We start from the raw sequence: 20,114 nt of genomic DNA on the forward strand, positions 1-20,114 counted from the left end.
GTCCCCCGATGTCTCAACGCTCGGATCCATCACCGGGCCGCCCAGTCCTCCAGGTGTGCGGGGGCTGGACGGTCACACTTGAGTTTCGCTCGGTCTGCTCAAGTTCAGTCCGCAGTTCAAATGGGTACACGTGCCCTGGTTTCTTTTTCTGTCCCGAAACCCCCTCCGGCCCTGCAGTGGCAACCGAGTATTTTTATTCTTCGACTCTGGACTTGGAATCGAACTTCCCGGTCGGGAGATGGCTTCCAGGACTTGCTCCTAAATACAACCCGTTTCAGACTCTTCCCCCGCTTTCTGCTCTCGTCTTCCCTGTCGGTCATTTGTAGTTACCTAGAATTTAAGGACTTCCAGGGAAGTACTTGTTAATCATAATAATAATTGCGGTATGTAAGTGTTTACTATGTGCCAGGCACTGTACTAAGCCCTGGGGTGGATACAAGCAAATCGGGTTGAACGTCGTCCCCGTCCCACATGGGGTTCCCAGGCTCAACCCCCATTTTACAGATGAGGTAACCGAGGCGCAGAGAAGCGAAGTGGCCTGCCCAAGGTCACACAGCAGACGAGCGGCGGAGCCGCGGTTACACCCCACGTCCTTTGACTCCCGAGCCCGGGCTCTTCCCACTAAGCCACGCTGTACTTGTGGGCGGGGAAAGTTCCTACCAATTCTGTTATACGGTACTCTCCCGAGCGCTTAGTACAGTGGTCTGCACAAGGTAAGCGCTCAGTAAGTACTGTTGATTGACTGTGCACCCAATTCACTCTTGTACTGGGCCTAGTAATCTGTAGAAGGCAGAGTAACTCATGCCTGCTGATTGGATCCATTCATTCAGTCGTATTTATTAAGTGCTCACTGTGTGCAGAGCACTGTCTTAAGCACCTGGGAAAGTATAGTTTGATCGGATGCCTATCATCCTGTCAGTCCCGTACTTAGGTAATCTTGGAGATATTTGGGTTTGTTGGGGTAAATGAACCCTGTAGATTCTCGAACCCTTCACTCACTGGGGGAGTCATACTAGTCTTCTATAAATAGGACAGTCTGAAGTTGAAGTCTGGATCTTTTAATAAGGCGTCAAGAAACACTGAGAGAGATATTACGGAGGTAGACTTTCAGTTGTCGTCGAAAGTATTCTGTGAGATCTACAAGGTTCCTCGATTACGATATGCAATTCTTCCTGGGGTTTATAGAGATTTAATTGTCTCGAGCTGGGGTGTATAAAAGTGACAGGCCGAGGATGCTCGGCATTATTAAGAAGGGGGAGGAAAAACTCGGTGACTTTTAGAACAATATTAAATTTAAAACGAACCCAGTGGTTTTCACAGACACTGTGCTGGGCATTTTCCTTTCCTGTTGTTAAAGCTGCCATCAGGCGTCCCTAAGAAGGAATAAAAATAGGTAGGCCTGAGAACGGCCGGAGAGTGGGAGTGATCTACAGAGACGGTCTTTGACCTCTAACGCTGTAAATAAATATTTACCCTGGCTGCGGTGAAAAACGGGAACCGAGAGCCGGGTCGAAAGGAGTCACCCAAGGTGTTGATTGTGCCTTGCTTTCCCGGGCCCTATTTATAGTAAAACTGGTCCTGAGCCAGTTTCCTTTGTGTTAAAAGGAGTAATTAGGAATAGAGATGCAGTCAAGTAACCGTGCCGTGGTAGCCAAAACTAGTTAGCTTCAAACCGGTCGGCAGTGCGGCCAGCCTGGGGATCCAGTCTCCGTCCTTTACGAAGAGTACAGTGTAACAGATTTGATAGTCACGAGAAGAACAGTCTAAAAGGAGAGACGGGCGTTAGAATAAATAACAGGTATGTACGCAAGTGGGGGCGGGGGGGTACAAACCTAAGTGCAGAGGAGGAGTCGTGGGGAAATGAGGGCGTAGTCAGGGAAGGCCTCTCGGAGGGGCCGTGGCTTTTTACTGGAGAGAGTAGAGGTCTTTCGGATACAAAGAGGGAGGGAATTCCAGGCCAGAGAGAGGATGCGGGCGAGGGGTCGGCCGCGAGATAGCCGAGACTGAGGTAGGGTGAGTAGGTTGGCGTTGGAGGATCGAAGCGAGCGTGCCGGGTTTTAGTAGGAAACCAGCAAGGTGAGATAGCCCGGGGCGAGGTGATTGAGTTTCAAGCCCGTGGTGAGGAGTATCTGGTGCGGTGGTGGATGGGCCTGTTCGAGGGCATCTTCAAGCCTCTTTTTCTCTTCCTCCCTCCTTCCCACTCAATCGTTTCTCCCTCTTCTTCTGGCGTCACTCCCGGGGCAGTGTGCCTTATACCGTCTTACGTCTTTGGGGAGACGGTGGCTAGGTTCTTAAGGAGGAACATGTTTCCGGGAGGGCAACGGTTAATATTCTTGTCTTGCCTACGGTTTATTAAGAAAGCCCCGGTATCCGCCTGCAAATTATCTGCAATCTTCTTTGAGAGTTGAGAGTATGTTGTGTAAAAATTGAGGATTTCAATTACCAGTAGTAAGATGGTTTTTTTTTCTTTTTGTACATTTAATTTTACTGGTGTTTAAGCGCTTCCTCCGCGTCAAATACTGTCCTGAGCACTGGGATAGGTGCGAGTTAATTAGGTGGGGCCCAGTCCCTGTCGTGCATGGGACTCACAGAAAGTAGGAGGGAGAACAGGTATCCCCATTTTACAGTCGAGGAAACTGAGGCGGAGAGAAGCTATGTGATTTGCCCCAGCAAGCGACTGGCAGAGCTGGGATTAGAACCCAGGTCCTTCTGACTCCCAGCCCTATATATAATCTTTCCACTAGGCCTTGCTGCTTCTTTCCTTTTCTTATTTTTTGCAGTTTTCTTAAAGAAATTCATATCTTTAGCTAGCTGAAATAGAAAAACCGACCCAAGTGAAGAGAGCACAGAATTATTAGTGTAAAAGTGAGCTCCTGGTGGAACAGAGACCGTGCCCCGATCTGGTTATCGTCTGTGTACTTCGACACGTAAGTGGGCCCGGCACAGAGGAAACGCTTAACAGATGCCGTTATTACTATTATCGGTACACAGAATTTTATGTTTTTATAATCACTTCACTTTGAGTCTCACCTGTTTTTAGGTGTGTGTCCCCAGGCAGGTGGGCAAACGACATCTTCACCTTTTAAAAACAGCAGACTAGACTTCAGTACTCTACGAAAGTATACTACGACTTTTCAGTAACACATTATTACAGGCAAAATCGCTTTTCTCTTTGCGACAGGAGGGATTCTGAATTTTCCGGCTCCAACGTCAAAAGACCAAGAAGAGAAAAAATGCCCAAACCGGTGAGTATGTTTTATTCCTCTTGGTGTTAGCAGGCAGATAGCATATGGCTGTCAGTGGGCTTATCTCAAGTAATAACCATGACCTTTTCAGATCTCACGGACTAAATAAGATCGCATTTAGTTTGTTAGCTGAGTCCTAATTAGAATGTAACTTAGAAAGAAATATAAGCGTAACAAGAAACTGCTCCTTATTCATCAGGTATTTAGTTGGTGGGGAACAAAGTGGATGAACAACAGAAATGAGCAATGTCTGTAAATTATCAAGAGGAAATGAATTTTCCTGGATTTGCATTTGAGAGTTGAAAGAAAATGTGCCCGTTTTTTTTTTTTTTGCAAATTGCATCCTGTTCTTTTATAATTTTGGGGGGCTACATTGCAGCAGAAGCTTATGTTGAGGAAATCTCACATTACGGTGTTCACCCTGGCCTCGGTACGGTGCTCTGCGCACAGTGAGCACTCGATAAATACCACCGATTGCCCAATGCCACGCACACTTACCATTTCTTCCGACGCCTCATCGCTCTCGGTTCAGCTTGTCATCGGAAGAATGTCCCGTTGGCAGTCCAGCCAAAACGCATGGTACCAACACATCTTTCTTGCCGGAAGAAACCGACAGCCCCACCATCTCAGTTGCACGCGCTTATTTATCGGGCGAAGAACCATCTGGTGATTCTGTTATCTGCACGGTTTTATTCTTTCAGATGCCAGGGTGCGGATGATGGCGGAAGCCTGGAATTTGAAAGGGTTTCCCGGAGATGTGGGAGCCCATTTTTGGCTCTTGCATTTTGGTGTCTCATTGCCTTCTGCGGTGTGGCTGCGCTGGAGAATAAATCGAATATATGGAGCGGGCCCCAAAGTCCACCCCGTAGCCCCCCTTTAACCTGTTGGAGATGGAGAGTGGATGGGCTAGGACACACCGCAACTCGAACTGGGCCAACCCTGTCACCCTCAAGTAGCCAAGCTCGCTGAGAAATTTCCGCATCTGTCAGTCAGCGGCGTGGCTCAGTGGAAAGAGCCCGGGCTTGGGAGTCAGAAGTCATGGGTTCTAATCCCGGCTCCGCCGCTTGCCAGCTGTGTGACTTTGGGCAAGTCACTTAACCGCTCTGTGCCTCAGTGACCTCATCTGTAAAATGGGGATGAAGACTGGGAGCCCCACGTGGGACAACCTGATGACCCTGTATCTTCCCCAGCGCTTAGAACAGTGCTCTGCACATAGTAAGCGCTTAGCAAATACCAACATGATTATTATTATTATTTATCGAGCACTAACCACGTGCTGAGCACTCTCCTGACCACTTGGGAGGGTACAATCCAAAGAACTACCGGACACGTTCCCTGCCCAAAATGAGCGTCTAGTCTAGGGGTCTAGGGGATTATGGGAAGCGTCGTGGCCCAGTGGCAAGAACGCGGGCCTGGGAGTCAGAGGACGAGGGTTCTAATCCCGGCTCCGCCACCGGTCTGCTCCGTGACCAAGGTCACGTCACTTCTCTGTGCCTCAGTTACCTCATCTGTAAAATGGGGATTAAGACGGCGAGCCCCCTGTGGGACAGGGACTGGGTCCAACCTGATGACCTGGCATCTATCCCAGTGCTTAGAACGGTGCCCGGCACATAGTAAGCGCTTACCAGATGTTATTATTCTTATCTACCGATTGTCTTAAACGCTTTCGCAAGATCAGTGCAAACCATCCGGAGATCACGGTCCCTGCGCCTCGCATCTGTCGTCCTCGTCGGTGGTATTTACTGAGCGCTTACTGTGTGCAGGGCACCGTACTAAACGCTTGGGCGAGTACAGGACCACAGAGTTGGTGGACACGTTCCCTGCACACAGGGAGCTGACGGTCTAGACTGTGGTGTGCTGTGGAGATTCATTCATTCAGTCAGTCGTATTTATTGAGCGCTTACTGTGTGCCGAGCACCGTAGTTAGCGCTCGGGCCTGCGGTGCCATATTGCGACGCGAAGGCCCCTGGTAATTCTGGGAGCATCGGCGGAAGGTGTGCGGCCCAGGAGGCCACTAGGTAGGAGCTTGCTGGCGATGGAGAGCGAGGCGACGCGTCGGCAGCTGCCGTAGTCCGATCTTGCAACTTTCTTGAAGGTGACGCCGGCATCTTTGAGATCCCGCGGCATCTCCTGTGCGAGGTATCGAAGAAGAGCTTGTGTTATGCTTAAGCAGGGTGGCCCCACCAAGTTTGATGACCTGAGCGGGCGGGCCCTCTTGGAGTTTGTAATAGTATTTATTAAACACCTACGCTGTGAGAAGCAGCATGGCGAAATGGAAAGAGCCCGGGCTTGGGAGTCAGAGGTCATGGGTTCTAATCCCGGCTCCGCCGCTTCTCAGCTGTGTGACCTTGGGCAAGTCACTTCGCTTCTCTGTGCCTCGGTGACCTCATCTGTGAAATGGGGATGAAGACTGTGAGCCCCACGTGGGACAACCTGATCACCTTGTTTCCCCCCCCCGGCGCTTAGAACAGTGCTTTGCATAGAGTAAGCGCTTAACAAATACCATTATTATTAGTATTCTCTAGACCTCAGTTACCTCATCCATAAAATGAGGATTGAGACTGTGAGCCCAACTTGGGACGGGGGCTCTCTCCACCCCGATTTACTTGTAACCATCCCAACGCTTAGAACAGTGCCTGGCTCATAATAAGGGTTTACCAAATATATATATATATTCTTTACATATATATAAATGCAACTGATTGATTATAGGTGGGCTTTAGGCAAGGATCCTGCCCCTCAAGCATCTCACAAACTCTGATCCAGGAGCTCTGCCATTTTTTATGGCTCTGCTCCAGCGATTTCTTCAAATAGTTACGACCATCCCGGCGGGAGATTTTTTTCATGTTTTGAAGGGCATCATCTTCAACAGGAGGAGAAGTTTTCAGGGGAATATTGGAATACTATCAGTGTTGCTTCAGGACTGCCCCCCGGGCTGTGATGAGGCTGAAACTGTCTTCACTCTTCAGAGGTGCCCTTGTGGCATGTTCAAGGCCCAACCTTTTAATAATGATAATAATGTTGATATTTGTTAAGCCCTTACTATATGCAGAGCACTGTTCTAAGCACTGGGGGAGATACAGGGTAATCAGGTCGTCCCACGTGAGGCTCACAGACTTAATCCCCATTTAACAGATGAGGTAACTGAGGCACACAGAAGTTAAATGACTTGCCCACAGTCACACAGCTGATAAGCGACGGAACTGGGATTCGAACCCAGGACCTCTGATTCCCAAGCCCAGGCTCTTTCCTCTGAGCCACACTGTCTGTACCCAACCCCTCTGCCCACCGCACACACACACACCCCCTTGGACTGTGCAACTCTTTTGTGCTCTCTTCACTCCACCAAGACGACGCTCTCCACCGTCACCAACAACCTCCTCGTGGCCAAGTCCAAGAGACCCTCAAGCCCTTTGACCCCCCAGGCCGCCTTCACCTGGTCGGCCGAAGCTTTTGGCTTACTTTTGTCATCAAGGGGTGTTCCCAAACTGGGCAAACTATTCACTTCTTGTGCTTCTTCGGTTGGATCGAAACTCAAAAAGCGAAAATCCTGGATAATAGATGATGATGTATTTGTTAAGCGCTTACTATGTGCCAAGCACCGTTCTAAGCACTGGAGTGGATAGAAGGTCATGAGCTTGTCCCACATGGGGCTCACCGTCTTAGTCCTCATTTTACAGATGAGGTAACCGAGGCACGGAGAAGTGAAGTGGTTTGCCCAAGATCACATAGACAGTTGGTGGTGCCGGGATTAGAACCCACAACCTCTGACTCCCAAGCACTTGCTCTTCCCACTAGTCCACACTGCTTCTCCAAGACGACCCAAGGTGCTTACAAAAACTGCTGTCGTCTTTTAGAATATTAATTGAGCATTCCTCGGAACTAAGATTCCTTTATTTTATATGTAAATATTATAGAGTATGTGCAGGAGTGTCACTTCTTTACGATTTATGTAAATGAATGTGAACTAATCACTGTAATTTAGTAAAACATCCGCTATCTCCATTTGCTCATCAGGATTTGATATTCAGTAAGCACACTGACTCTCTTCTGCATGTTTCTGTCTCCACAGATCAATGTAAGAGTTACGACAATGGATGCGGAACTGGAATTTGCTATTCAACCCAACACCACTGGTAAACAGCTTTTTGACCAGGTAACCTGGCACCGATATCATTTGACCTTTCTGTTGCTGCGTTATAACATTTTTGGTGTGCCTTAAATCAATCTTCAGCCGTTTTCGTTCTCCGCGCCGTTACGTTAAAGCCTTTTCCGATTCCTGGTTCGTGCCAGTGTTGTTCAAGACGGCTGTGGGACTTACCCAGTAGCCCAGGGACCTTTGCTTTCCGTAACCTGTTTTCTGTCGAGGTAACAGCGTGGCCTGGGAGTCACGAGACCCAGGTTCGATTCCCGCTGACCTGCTGTGAGACCATCGGCAAGTCATTCAACCTCTCTGGGCTTCAGTTTCTTTCCCTTTGTAAAAAATGGGGATAATATTGCGAGTCCTGTGTGGAACGGGGACCGTCTCTCATCTGCCGATCTTTAACCCCAGGGCTTACCACACAGTAAGCTCTTAATAAATATCCTATTTATTATACGTACCACCATCCCCAGTTATTGGTGCAATTTCCTGCCCCCACCTTCATCTTCCTGAACTTGGCATCTCCTGTATGTCTTTTTAATTTTTTTAAATTATCTTTTAAACTTAGCAGCAGCCGAAATACCCCACCCCCACACCTTATTCTGTCCCATTTCCCCACCACGACCCCGCGGAGGGGGTGGTTCTCTCTCTCTCTCTCTCTCTCTCTCTTGCCCTCCCACCCCTCCCCTGGCCCTTGTCAATAGCTGCTTGCCCCCACCGTCTACTCCGTCCTGCCATGGCCCAGCCCGGCTTTCCTGGATGGGGATAGGAGCAGCCACTAAACTAAAAAGCACATTCAAAAAAGGAAAAAGTCAGTCCGATTACAAGGGCTGGAGTGGCAGGGCAGGGGGATTGAGAGGCTGGCCAGTAGATTGGGGAGCCGAGGAGACGGGAAGTACGAAGGCCGTGCCAGAGTGAGAGGCAGGGAGCGACTTACCTGTCGAAGCCCCAGAGCTGGAAGGCCAAACACAGATTACTCGCGGAAGCGATTTCTGCCAGGCTGTGGTGAAACTTCGATTACCCTGTGACGTGCGGGAGAACCTTGGCATTCTAGCCATCCCCTTTCCCCCATTTCTGGGATTCTTTTCCCGGCAACCTTTTTCCCTGTCGATTTGGTAATTTCCCAATGAATAGTAACATACCTGTGCCCGTTTCAGATGGACAGAGTTCTGTCAGCAGCATTTTTTGAGCTCCTGTTGTGTGTAGAGCACTCTGCTAAGTGCTAGGGATGGTACAAAAGAGGAAGGTGACAGGATCCCGAGTTGCCGCCGGGATGGCTTTCCTGCTTCCCATCTCTCCATCCTGAACTGCCCCTTGCAGCCCTAATCATCCCTTCTCTCCCCCTCCCGTGACCTTTGCTTTCTTAGAGCGAGGACCTGTCCCAGCTGTAGCCGGTAGCCCCTTTCCCGGGACTGCAAAACCAACGAGGAGGAGTGGAGGGCGGTGGAGACCTGTTTTCCTGCTTCTGCCTGTCCTCATTTACTCTGTTCCAGTCCCATCCCTAATAAATAACTGTGGTATTTGTACAGCGCTTCACAGTGTGCTCAGCACTGGAGTAGATACAGTGTAAATAGTAGATCGGAATCTATCCCAGTGCTTAGTGCAGTGCCCTAAATATCATGATTTTTATTATTATCCTTGTCCCACATGGGGCATACAGTGTAATAATAATAATAATTATGGTAATTAAGTGCTTCATTCATTCATTTATATTTATTGAGTGCTTACTCTGTGCAGAGCACTGTACAAGGGCTTGGAATGTACAATTTGGCAACAGAGAGAGACAATCCCTACCCAGCAGTGGGTGTTTCCTATATGCCAACCACTGTTCTAAGCACCAGGGTAGATACAAGGTAATCAGGTTGTCCCATATGGGGCTCACAGGGTTAATCCCCATTTTACAGTTGAGGTAACTGAGGCCCAGCGAAGCCCACAGAAGAGGCCCACGGGAAGCAGCGTGGCTCAGTGGCAAGAGCCCGGGCTTGGGAGTCAGAGGTCATGGTTTCGAATCCCGGCTCCTCCGCTTCCCAGCCGTGGGACTGTGGGCAAGTCACTTCACCTCTCTGTGCCTCAGTTTCCTCATCTGTAAAATGGGGATTAAGACTGTGAGCCTCACGTGGGGCAATCTGATTACCCTGTATCTACCCCAGCGCTTAGAACGGTGCTCTGTACATAGTAAGCGCTTAGCAAATACCAACATTAAGGGACTCTCCCAGGTTCACGCAGCAGACAGGTGGCGGAGCTGGGATTATAAGAGATGTCCTCCGACTCCCAAGCCAGTGCTCTTTCCACCTAACCCCGCTGCTTCTCTAAATTCTGAGTGTGGGGAGTGGGAGCTGGAAATGTGGGCTAGCAGTACTTCAGAGTCGGGGAATGGGGGAGATGCCCTTATCCACGTGATCACAGGCAAATCCAGTGAGGTGGAATGCCACGAGAAAGTCACAGCGGCAAGAGAGAAATTTTCTTGGCTAGAAAGTCAAGTTAGCTATAGTCTTCCTGAGTTCCTTAAATGGTTCCTTCCTAAATGGGGGCGTTATCGCCAAACGGCAGCTGTAGACATTCAACTGATGTTGACGTGTTTGTTTTGCAGGTGGTGAAGACAGTTGGTCTACGTGAAGTCTGGTTTTTTGGGCTCCAGTACGTGGACAGCAAAGGTTACTCAACTTGGTTAAAGTTGAATAAAAAGGTAAAATACTGCTAACTGTCTAGATGTGAGCTCCTTGTGGGTAGGAATGTGTTCTACTGTACTCTCCCAAGCGCTCAGTACACTTCTCTACGCACAGTAAGTGCTCAGTAAATGCGGTTGAATGAATGAGCGAATGATAACTTGGGGTCCCCAACGCTTATCTTTGAAATAATATCACCGGGAATCAAATGCAGCAAAATCAAAACGTGATTCATTCATTCAATAGTATTTATTGAGCGCTTACTATGTGCAGAGCACTGTACTAAGCGCTTGGGATGAACAAGTCGGCAACAGATAGAGACGGTCCCTGCCGTTTGACGGGCTTACGGTCTAATCGGGGGAGACGGACAGACGAGAACGATGGCAATAAACAGCGTCGAGGGGAAGAACGTCTCGTAAAAACCGATGGCGACTAAATAGAATCGAGGCGATGTACAATTCATTAACAAAATAAATAGGGTAACGAAAATATATACAGTCGAGCGGACGAGTACAGTGCTGTGGGGATGGGAAGGGAGAGGTGGAGGAGCAGAGGGAAAAGGGGAAAATGAGGCTTTAGCTGCGGAGAGGTAAAGGGGGGATGGCAGAGGGAGTAGAGGGGGAAGAGGAGCTCAGTCTGGGAACGCCTCTCGGAGGAGGTGAGTTTTAAGTAGGGTTTTGAAGAGGGAAAGAGAATCGGTCTGGCGGAGGTGAGGAGGGAGGGCGTTCCGGGACCGCGGGAGGACGTGACCCGGGGGTCGACGGCGGGACGGGCGAGACCGGGGGACGGCGAGGAGGTGGGCGGCGGAGGAGCGGAGCGTGCGGGGTGGGCGGTAGAAAGAGAGAAGGGAGGAGAGGTAGGAAGGGGCGAGGTGACGGAGAGCCTCGAAGCCTAGAGTGAGGAGTTTTTGTTTGGAGCGGAGGTCGATAGGCAACCACTGGAGTTGTTTAAGAAGGGGAGTGACATGCCCAGATCGTTTCTGCAGGAAGACCTTCCTGCACCAACTGGAGCCCAACTGGATGAACGTGGTCGGGCAGGGTTTGTGTGGCCTGGGTCTCGCCGGCTGGGTGGGGTCCCTTGGCTGTAGTTGCAGGGGCCCTACCCGTCGTTTCGGGTAGGATGGGGCTCCCGCCACTTGTAGCGCTCAGACCTGGTCGGTGGTCCCGGGGGTTGCGTGGGCTTCTTGCGGGCCGAGGAGCTCAGAAATGGCGACGACCTCTTTGGTCCCGAGACCAGTCCACCGTGGCGCCCACGGAAGCTATTCGAACTCTGGTCAGGTCCTCTGGAGGGGTTCTTGGTCCTGAGGTGTCAGGAGCATGGCTGATTCCTCGGTGGTCCAACACGGACCGAAGGGTAGACTGTTGGCCAGCCTCGGACCCAGATGGGGCCTTTACCTTCTTTGGATCATCGGCAGCTTTGCGGGCACAAAAAAACCCAGTTTGATTCTGGGGATTCCCTGAGTAAACCCTAATTTCCCGTACCCTCTCTCCCCTCTGCATCCACTGTACACTTGGATCTTTGCCGTTCAATCCCTTGATATTCAACCCACCGATTTCTTCCACCTCGTCCGTCTAGCAACGGACTCTCCTCGGTTCTTAAATGTAACTAATACACAAATACAGTCTGCCGGTATCTCAAGATCCATTTTACGTCCTGGAATTCGGCCGGAAGGGACGCGGTTTTTGAAACCGGCGGCTCCGACGCCAATAGTCTGCTTCTAATACAGCGCGACATTATTGTTTCAGGTAACACAGCAAGATGTGAGGAAAGAAAATCCTCTGCAGTTCAAGTTTAGAGCTAAATTCTTTCCTGAAGACGTGTCGGAGGAGTTGATTCAGGAAATTACTCAGAGACTCTTCTTCTTACAAGTGAAAGAGGCCATCTTAAATGATGAAATCTACTGCCCGCCAGAAACTGCTGTCCTACTCGCTTCGTATGCCGTTCAAGCCAAATATGGAGATTACAATAAGGAGGCTCATAAACTGGGTTATTTAGCTAATGACAGACTTCTCCCCCAGCGGTAAGCGGAGGATGCCTTTATTTTGTGGGTGCGTCCTTAGCCCATGGGCTAAGCCCATCCACTAGCCCATCTCTCCTCTCCTGAACTGCAACAGAAAGTAGTCACGTACGATCCTCTTCCTAATTTCTGGCTAATGACTGAAATATCAATTGGGACAGCTTCTGTATCCTGTAAAAAAAACAAAAAAAAGTCTTCAATCTGATATTAACCCCCTGAAACTTAAAGTGCAATTTCTATTTCTAAGGAGTTTAAAATCTCTGGAGGCAGATGAGCAGGGTTTAATTAATGTCAGCCGTGGGTATGAGAGCAGGCGCAAATAAGAGCATGGGGAGGCCGATAGGCAAGTGCACTATGCTCTTGTATATGTAGATATATACATATATACTTGTATGTACATATATACCTGTATATATACATATATGTGTATATACACATACACTTATATATATATACTTGTATATATACATATATGTGTATATATACATATATACTTATATATATATATACTTGTATATATATATGTATATACATATATATTTGTATATATATATACTTGTATATAAATATTGCACTATGTAGAGGATTGAGGGAGGTGACCAGAAGCGTGGCCAGATGAAGCCGGAATCCATCACTGGGCTGGGAGGAACCTGGAAAAAAACCATCGGGGTCCGATCCTCTGCCTCCAGACAGATGAATGACTCCAACGTACAGGACGGAGGAATGTCCTAATGTCTCCTTTTTTCTTTAAACTCTCCGAGAAATGGAGATGTCTCAACTTCCTTTGGAATCAATTCCAAGCGCCCATCACTTGGAAAGCCAGAATGAACAGCGCTCGACAGGTAGTGAGCGCCTAAGAGATCCCAAATAAGATAAATAGAAGATAAAGGATATGTACCTAAGTGCCGTGGGGCTGAAGAGTGAATAAAAAGTGCTAAAGAGATACAGATCCAAGTGCACAGACGATCTGTCGGCTATGAAGAGGGAGGGAGTTCCAGGCCAGAGGGAGGGTGTGGGCGAGGTGATGACAGTGAGATAGATGAGACTGAGGTATAGTAAAGTATGTGGGTTGAATGAGAGAGAGATGAGTAGCGGATAGTGCCCACTCTCTCTGTCTAATTTTAGCCCATTTCCCAAAACCTTGGCTTCCAGTCCATTGTCTAAAAATAGGAATTGGGAGAGTTTCCTTTTTTAAAAAAATTTCACTTTTATTTTTAGAGTTTTGGAGCAGCACAAACTGACAAAAGAGCAGTGGGAAGAAAGAATACAGAACTGGCATGAAGAACATAGAGGAATGTTAAGGTAGATGGAGATCATTTTTCCTCAGTTTATTAATAGCTTGTTTCATTTAATTAATTTGTCTTTGTTTCCTCAAATTCACACACCTAATTTCTAACATTAAAGCAATTTGACATTTTCATTTTGGAATGACAAACACATTGTGGTTTTTTTCCATCTGATATAACCGGATGTCCCGATTATTTCAACAGGGAAGATTCTATGATGGAATATCTAAAGATTGCCCAAGATCTGGAGATGTATGGAGTCAACTACTTTGAAATTAAGAATAAAAAGGGAACTGAATTGTGGCTAGGAGTTGATGCTTTGGGTCTAAACATCTATGAGCACGATGACAAGTAAGTAAATTAGAGACGTAATTCACAGAATAGAGCTGATTTAGATTTTTCGTCTCCCGTCGGGAGGGAAGCGTAAATATTAGAAGAATTTAATATTGCTTCCTTGAGTTTTAATTTGGGGAGGAAAAAGTAAGGGACTCAATACCTTGCGAAGCTGACTTGAGCATTTTAATATTTTTTGATGTCTTTTATTTTTCTATTCTTACTCCCTTCTGAATCTTTGATATGGGACTTTTTTTTTTATTAGGAAAGTGGTAACTTAAAAGCTGCCCTGAGGCAGATATTTTTCAGGAGTAACGTGTGCCCTGTTTTCTCCTTGCCTGCTTCTGAGGTGCAGCCACCTGTTGCTGATTATTGTTATTATTATAACTAATAATAATTGATGATCACTTTTTTTTTTAATCATGCACTCACTATGTGGTAATCTGTGGAAGAAATGCAAGGTAATCAATTCAGACATGGTCCCTGTCCCACAAGGGACTCAAAACTAAAATGGGGGAAATCAATAAATAGCTCTTATTGCACATCTGTTTGGAGAGTATAGTATTCATTGCTTCATCCGGTTGTATTTATTGAGGGCTTACTATGGGCAAAGCATTATTCTAAGCGCTTGGGAGAGTACAACGATAGAGGCCCTGCCCGCTCAGGCCGAAAAAGAGGGGTGCACGCCCAGAGGCCACCCTTTCTGCGCGTTCATTTTGGCCTGTAGCGGAGGCCTCCTGGGGAGACATGGGACATGTGACGCTTTGTGCTGGTTCTTCCTGAGCGCTCCCCATTGTCGGAACAGAAGCGGTGTTGTCTTTCGTCTAAAACAGCTAAAGAAAACTGACAAGCCAAAGCACTTCCTTGGGTTTAGTAGGGCAGAAAAGCTCTTTGTCTAACCTGAAAAATGTCTCTCGATATTGAGACCGAATCAGAGAAGAATAGAGCACTAGAAACAGCTTCAGCTGACCAGCTGCGATTTATTCTTTTCTTCCTTTTCCCGCCTCCGTCGTTGCCAGTATTGTAGCCGGGTGACAGTGATCGAGTGGAACGGGAGAATATATATATATATATATTACGTGTAAATAAATAAATGATCTTTGTAAAGAGACCGATGATACGCTTAGATTCCTGTCCCCACAAGGAACGACCTATGTTTAGCACTACTTTGATCATTCTGTGCAACAGCTGTTTAGCTCAAAATTGGAAACTGAGGCAGATACCCGGAAGATGCTCATTGCTTTAAGTTAATGACCATTAGATGGCATTGTAACTCTTTAATAAATTGAAGAAGAGAAGGTCTTATTAATTTGCTAGAGTTCTACCAAGATTAATTCTTTGGCACTTTATACCTACATAGGATATGTATCTCTGAATTATAAGATATCGCCCGTTATAAATGAAAGAACTAAGAATAGTTGGGATTTCATGTGACGCATCATGTATTTGAGTGGCCCAGTTTGTCAGTTTCCAAGGATTTTTACTTTTCCACACCAAGCAGTAGCCCAGCAATGATGGCGAAACATTCGTAGTTTAAACTAGAGTACCCGATTCAGAGAGTGATGAAACTGAAAACAGATTGATTACTCCTCCAAACTTAATATAATCTTCAAAGTGAGTTTAATCTCTTTCGGCCGTTGAACTTGTTCTAGTTCACATTGACTGTATTAATTTGCACCAAAAAGTGTTTCACAAGCTCCTCTATAGTGAAGCCTCGGTAGGAAAAAGACTGAGCAAACTATATGCCTTACGGTGTGTGTGGTTCAAGTCAGAGAACAATATTCAATTAAAAAAAAAAACCTAAATGAAATTTATTTTGAAATTTTGCAGATCGAGGAAGGAATTGAAATCTAATTCATGCCCCAAGTCAAACTGGAAGCGGTGTTGCTTAATGGATAGAACCTGGGCCTGAGTGTCCAAAGGACCTGGGTTCTAATCCTGGCTCTGCTACTTGCCCGCTGTGGGACCTTGGGCAAGTCGTTTGATTTCTCTGCGCCTCAGTTATCTCATCTGTAAAACGGGGATTAAGACTGTGAGCCCCATGTGGGAATGGACTGTGTCCAGATTGATTAGCTTGTATCTACCCCAGTGCTTATAAAAGGGCCTGGCACCTAGTACGTGCTGAACAGATACCATCAAAAATAATTAAAAAAAGGGAAAAACTTTTTTTTCTTTATGGTTTGCATTTTTGAAAGGTAAGGTAATTTAGTCCTTGGAGGGTGTTTAGAGGTCCACTGATTCTAGACTTGTGCTTTAGGGCAAGATTCTCTTCCCCACCCTCTAGAAAGGTCTGTGGGCAGTACATGAATGTTGTGACTGATGAAATAAATGATATCTGGATTCGGGTCTTGCAGACCTGCAAGTTATCCGGCTGGTGGGCTCCAGCAGCTAAATTTGGGGGCAAATGATGGGATAATTAGCATTAGGCTGTGGCATGGATATGGATACATGAGTAGTATGGATATCAGGTACGGATAAATCCCACCGGAAGAAAGGAAGGGAGGGAGGCAGTGTGGCCAAGTGGTAAAAAACCCGGTCCTAATTCTGGAAGTCAGGGGACCTGGGCTCTAATTCCGGCTCTGCCACTCATCTGCTGTGTGACCTTGGGCAAGTCAGTTACCATCTCTGCACCTCAGTCTCCTCATTTGTTAAAGGGGGGGCCAAATAACCATTCTCCCTTCCACCGAGAGTCCCAGGTGGGACAGGGACCGTCTGTCTCGATTATCTTCTATCTATCCCAGTGTTTAGTACAGTGCTTGGCGCTTAGTAAGCACTTAACAAATACCACAGTTCTTATCATTACTCTTAGGGAGAGAGGGAGCAGGGAGGAAGGGCCATTCTGGAAGGTTTCTTCTTCTTACAGCCTCTTCAGCCCACATCATTGTGCTCCAAGAGGAGGAAACCAGAGAGGGTAGAAATGTCACTTATGTACCCGGGGAGACGACAGGGGAGGGAGGAGAACGTAGTCGCTTGGTCGTTCCCGATCCCTGCCACAGTTTACCCCAGCCACAGTTTCCTGCAGCAACGTTTTGGGTCAGATTTGGGGAAGAAGAACTTTCTCCTTGAGTGTAGATGCCAAATGTGGGAGTGCAGGTGAGGGTTCGATGCTAATGTAATCCCTGAAGATCTCTAGCCTGAATTGTTCCAAATTTAAAAATTGTCTTCCTTAATGGCCATTGGGTGACGATGCCGTTTCCGAGAAGTTAAGGACAATTCACGCCTAGTAGGAAAGGACGTGTTGTTTTCTAGAATCCCCCCAAACAAAAGTATTTCTATTCAAATATTGTATCAGAAATTCTCCGAACGGCAATATGGGGCTGGGAGTCAGCTGTCTTTGTTTCACAGTTCCCGTCCCTGCCTGGTTTGTGAGCTGAAGCAAGTTGCGTAAAATCTCTGAGTCTCGACATTCTTTACTGTAAAATGGGTGTAAGCGCCTGGCAATCAGGATAGAGCTCGGGCCTGGGAGACAAAAGGTCGTGCGTTCTATTGCTGGCTCTGCCATATATCCGCTGTGTAACCTCGGGCCAGTCCCGTAACTTCTCCCTCCCTCAGTTCCCTCATCTGTAAAATGGGGATTGAGTGTGAGTCCCGTGTGGGACGGGGACTGTGTCCAACCTGATTAGCTTGTATCTACCCTAACGCTTAGAGCAGTGCTTGACACATCATCAGTGCTTAACAAGTACCTTCATTATTATTATTACTATTACCTTACCCTGGAGTCCTGTGGGGGTCAGGGACTGTTTCTGCTCCGATTATCTTGTGTTTGTTCCAGTGCTTGGCGCACATCCTTTTTTTTGCTATGTGTTCATGGTGAAACTGACTACTATTTTAAAAGAAAATGGAATGTCTCTCTAAAAATAGTCTCTATCCCAGGTTGACAGGAAAGTGGAAGGACAAAACTTGGTCCTTGAGAAGAACAATGCTTGGTGTTAAATTTCAGACTTGATGTTTTGAATACCCAGTTGTGTGCCTTGAGTTTAAAGGTTAACATTTCTTTTTGAAGGTTGACACCCAAAATTGGTTTTCCTTGGAGTGAAATCAGAAACATTTCATTTAATGACAAAAAGTTTGTCATAAAGCCAATTGACAAAAAGGCCCCTGTGAGTAAAGCTTTTGTTTTTTATGTATTAACTGTTCAGATTTACTGAGATGGTTTTTTGGACTTGCACTGAAAGTTACTTTGTCGTAGCATTTAACTTTTCAGTTGGTTAACTTCTTGTTGATGGCCATATAATCATGGAGTAAAAAGGGGCCCTCAGAGACTAGCTAGGCCAGCTTCCCCATCTCCTGGCAAGTGAATGCCTAAGTCAGTCATGATTTCCATTGTGTATCCTTCTTAAAAAAAATACTTGGGGGGGGCCGAGGCGGGGAGAAGAGTGGAAAATTCCACAAGTTACTCTAATACCCTATGGCATTTAACACTGTGAGTGAGAGAGTTTTTTTAGATCCCATTAAACTCAGTGCAGTGTATGTCCCCATTTTTCTGGCCTGGGATGAAATCTGTTAGCATATTCCCCATAAAGATATTCATAAAGACAGTGAAAGCTGCTCCTTTGCTTGCTTGCTCTCCTGTCTACGCAATCCCAATCCTTTCCTTTTTCAGACCTATTTTCCACCCCTTTATTCATCCTTCAGTGTGAAGCTATCATTTTCTGTAGTGAACAGTTATCCTGTTAATTTTATATTCCAATTATATGGAAACATAAATGCCAACTAGATGGTAGTACTTGCCTCCAGTTTTTCGATCTGGACTCCCAGTTTCAGTCACCTTGTGTTTCTTTCGGTATCCGAGAGCTTCCAGTCGAGGTCGGAAAGATTCCGAGGGTGTTTTTCTGGCCTGTTGGATCTTTGAGGCCTGCCCCCGACTTCCCAGCTCCTTTACCCCTAGAGTTCTTCGTTCTTGGTCACCCTCGTGCTTCGAATGATAAGCGGCACCCACGTATGGAAGAATGGAAATCAAGCTAATGTCCATACTGGGCAGCGGGTTGAAAATTCACTCATTTCCTTCTGCATCACAGGCAGCCAGAGTTAACGTTTCTGTAGAGTACAGCTGAACCTCTATTTTCTGAAAAGGTGTTTAGAAACCCCAGGAGCCCTGCTACCAAAATCCCAGTTTTAGTAACTCAAGGGACAGACGATATTGCAAAATAGCGGATGAGGCGTTGGGACCGGCGACGATCTGAGAGAGGAGAAAATAAATTGGACCTAGAGATACTTTGAGGATACGGACATTTTGTCTGGGGCGTCTGTGAAAGAGCAACTGGCTATGTAGTACAGTGCTCTGCACACGGTAAGCGCTCAGTAAATACCATGGAATGAATAACAGTGTGTTGCCCTCTGGGCTCTTAAACCAAGTCCCAGTAAACTCTAGCTGCACTCTCATTATGGGCAGGGAAAGTGTCTGCTGATCCTGTTGTACTCTCCCAAGCGCTTAGTACAGTGCTCTGCACATAGTAAGCGTTCTATAAATACCATTGATTGATTAAACAGTAAGCACTCAATAAATCCGATTAATAATAATAATGATAATAAACATTACTGAGAAATGCCGGCTCTAAAAGAAAAATAATTGAAATTTGGCATTAACTTCACTGTGGCATATCTGTGCCTGCCCCACATCCTTAAATCTTTTTTCCACCAAGGTGGCAGAGTGCCAAAATAGAGCAAAGTTAGCTATAAACCTTGTAAGAGGATTGCCAAAGCCTAATTGGATTTTAAAAAGGTTAAGCCGGTGAAGTTAGCTATTCGTTGAGCAGTCTTGTTTTGCACAATGCCCTAGGCATGGTTGGTTTTTGGTTCATTTCAGATTATAGAGAAACGACCTCGTCAGGCTTTTCGTTAGAGTACGCAACTTTGGCAAGGATTTTTTGACTCCTTTCTGTACTTTTTTCACAATTCTGCGCCCTGCTTTATTGTGTCCGCATTTGGCTTGGGAACGGGTATGTTCGTTACCCTATTTATTTTGTTAATGAATTATACATCGCCTTGATTCTATTTAGTTGCCATTGTTTTTACGAGATGTTCTTCCCCTTGACTCTGTTTATTGCCATTGTTCTTGTCTGTCCGTCTCCCCCGATTAGACCGTAAGCCCGTCAAACGGGAGGGACCGTCTCTATCTGTTGCCGACTTGTTCATCCCAAGCGCTTAGTACAGTGCTCTGCACATAGTAAGCGCTCAATAAATACTATTGAATGAATGAATGAATACTATTTACTTGACTGATTTTTGAGGATTAGTGATTTCTAATATAAAAGCACTTTTGAGTTTTTTGTCATTCAAGACAGTAGTTGGAAGGCAAATTGTCCTTTAAAAGTTTGGGGAAAGGGCTTCTTCAAAAATCTGGGGATCATGGTGCTTCTTACACAGTCATGGTGGATATTTTTTTCTTTTTATGCACTTTGTAAAAAGTATAGTGACTTTTTTTTT

The 20,114-nt window shown here is 46.5% G+C and overlaps 1 protein-coding gene across 6 annotated transcripts in view; it reads left to right on the forward strand.

Moving 5' to 3' along the window:
- The window catches only part of RDX (radixin), a 62,698-nt gene that overhangs the window by 16,787 nt on the left and 25,797 nt on the right, over positions 1-20,114 (forward strand). For 2 of the 6 annotated variants that reach the window (XM_029047879.2, XM_029047876.2), the window contains exons 2-8: positions 3,182-3,245; positions 7,318-7,401; positions 9,977-10,072; positions 11,798-12,072; positions 13,288-13,371; positions 13,560-13,706; positions 17,692-17,788. In XM_029047879.2, coding sequence (XP_028903712.1) covers positions 3,234-3,245; positions 7,318-7,401; positions 9,977-10,072; positions 11,798-12,072; positions 13,288-13,371; positions 13,560-13,706; positions 17,692-17,788 — 795 coding nt within the window. In that variant the 5' untranslated portion in view covers positions 3,182-3,233. Of the gene's footprint in view, positions 1-1,529; positions 1,799-2,057; positions 2,077-2,838; positions 2,928-3,181; positions 3,246-7,317; positions 7,402-9,976; positions 10,073-11,797; positions 12,073-13,287; positions 13,372-13,559; positions 13,707-17,691; positions 17,789-20,114 lie in introns of those variants that run through there. The other 4 variants (XM_029047875.2, XM_029047878.2, XM_029047877.2 and 1 more) reach the window with 4 other exon arrangements.

This window comes from Ornithorhynchus anatinus, chromosome 20 (genome assembly GCF_004115215.2).
Source record: "Ornithorhynchus anatinus isolate Pmale09 chromosome 20, mOrnAna1.pri.v4, whole genome shotgun sequence".
NCBI classification, from domain to species: domain Eukaryota; kingdom Metazoa; phylum Chordata; class Mammalia; order Monotremata; family Ornithorhynchidae; genus Ornithorhynchus; species Ornithorhynchus anatinus.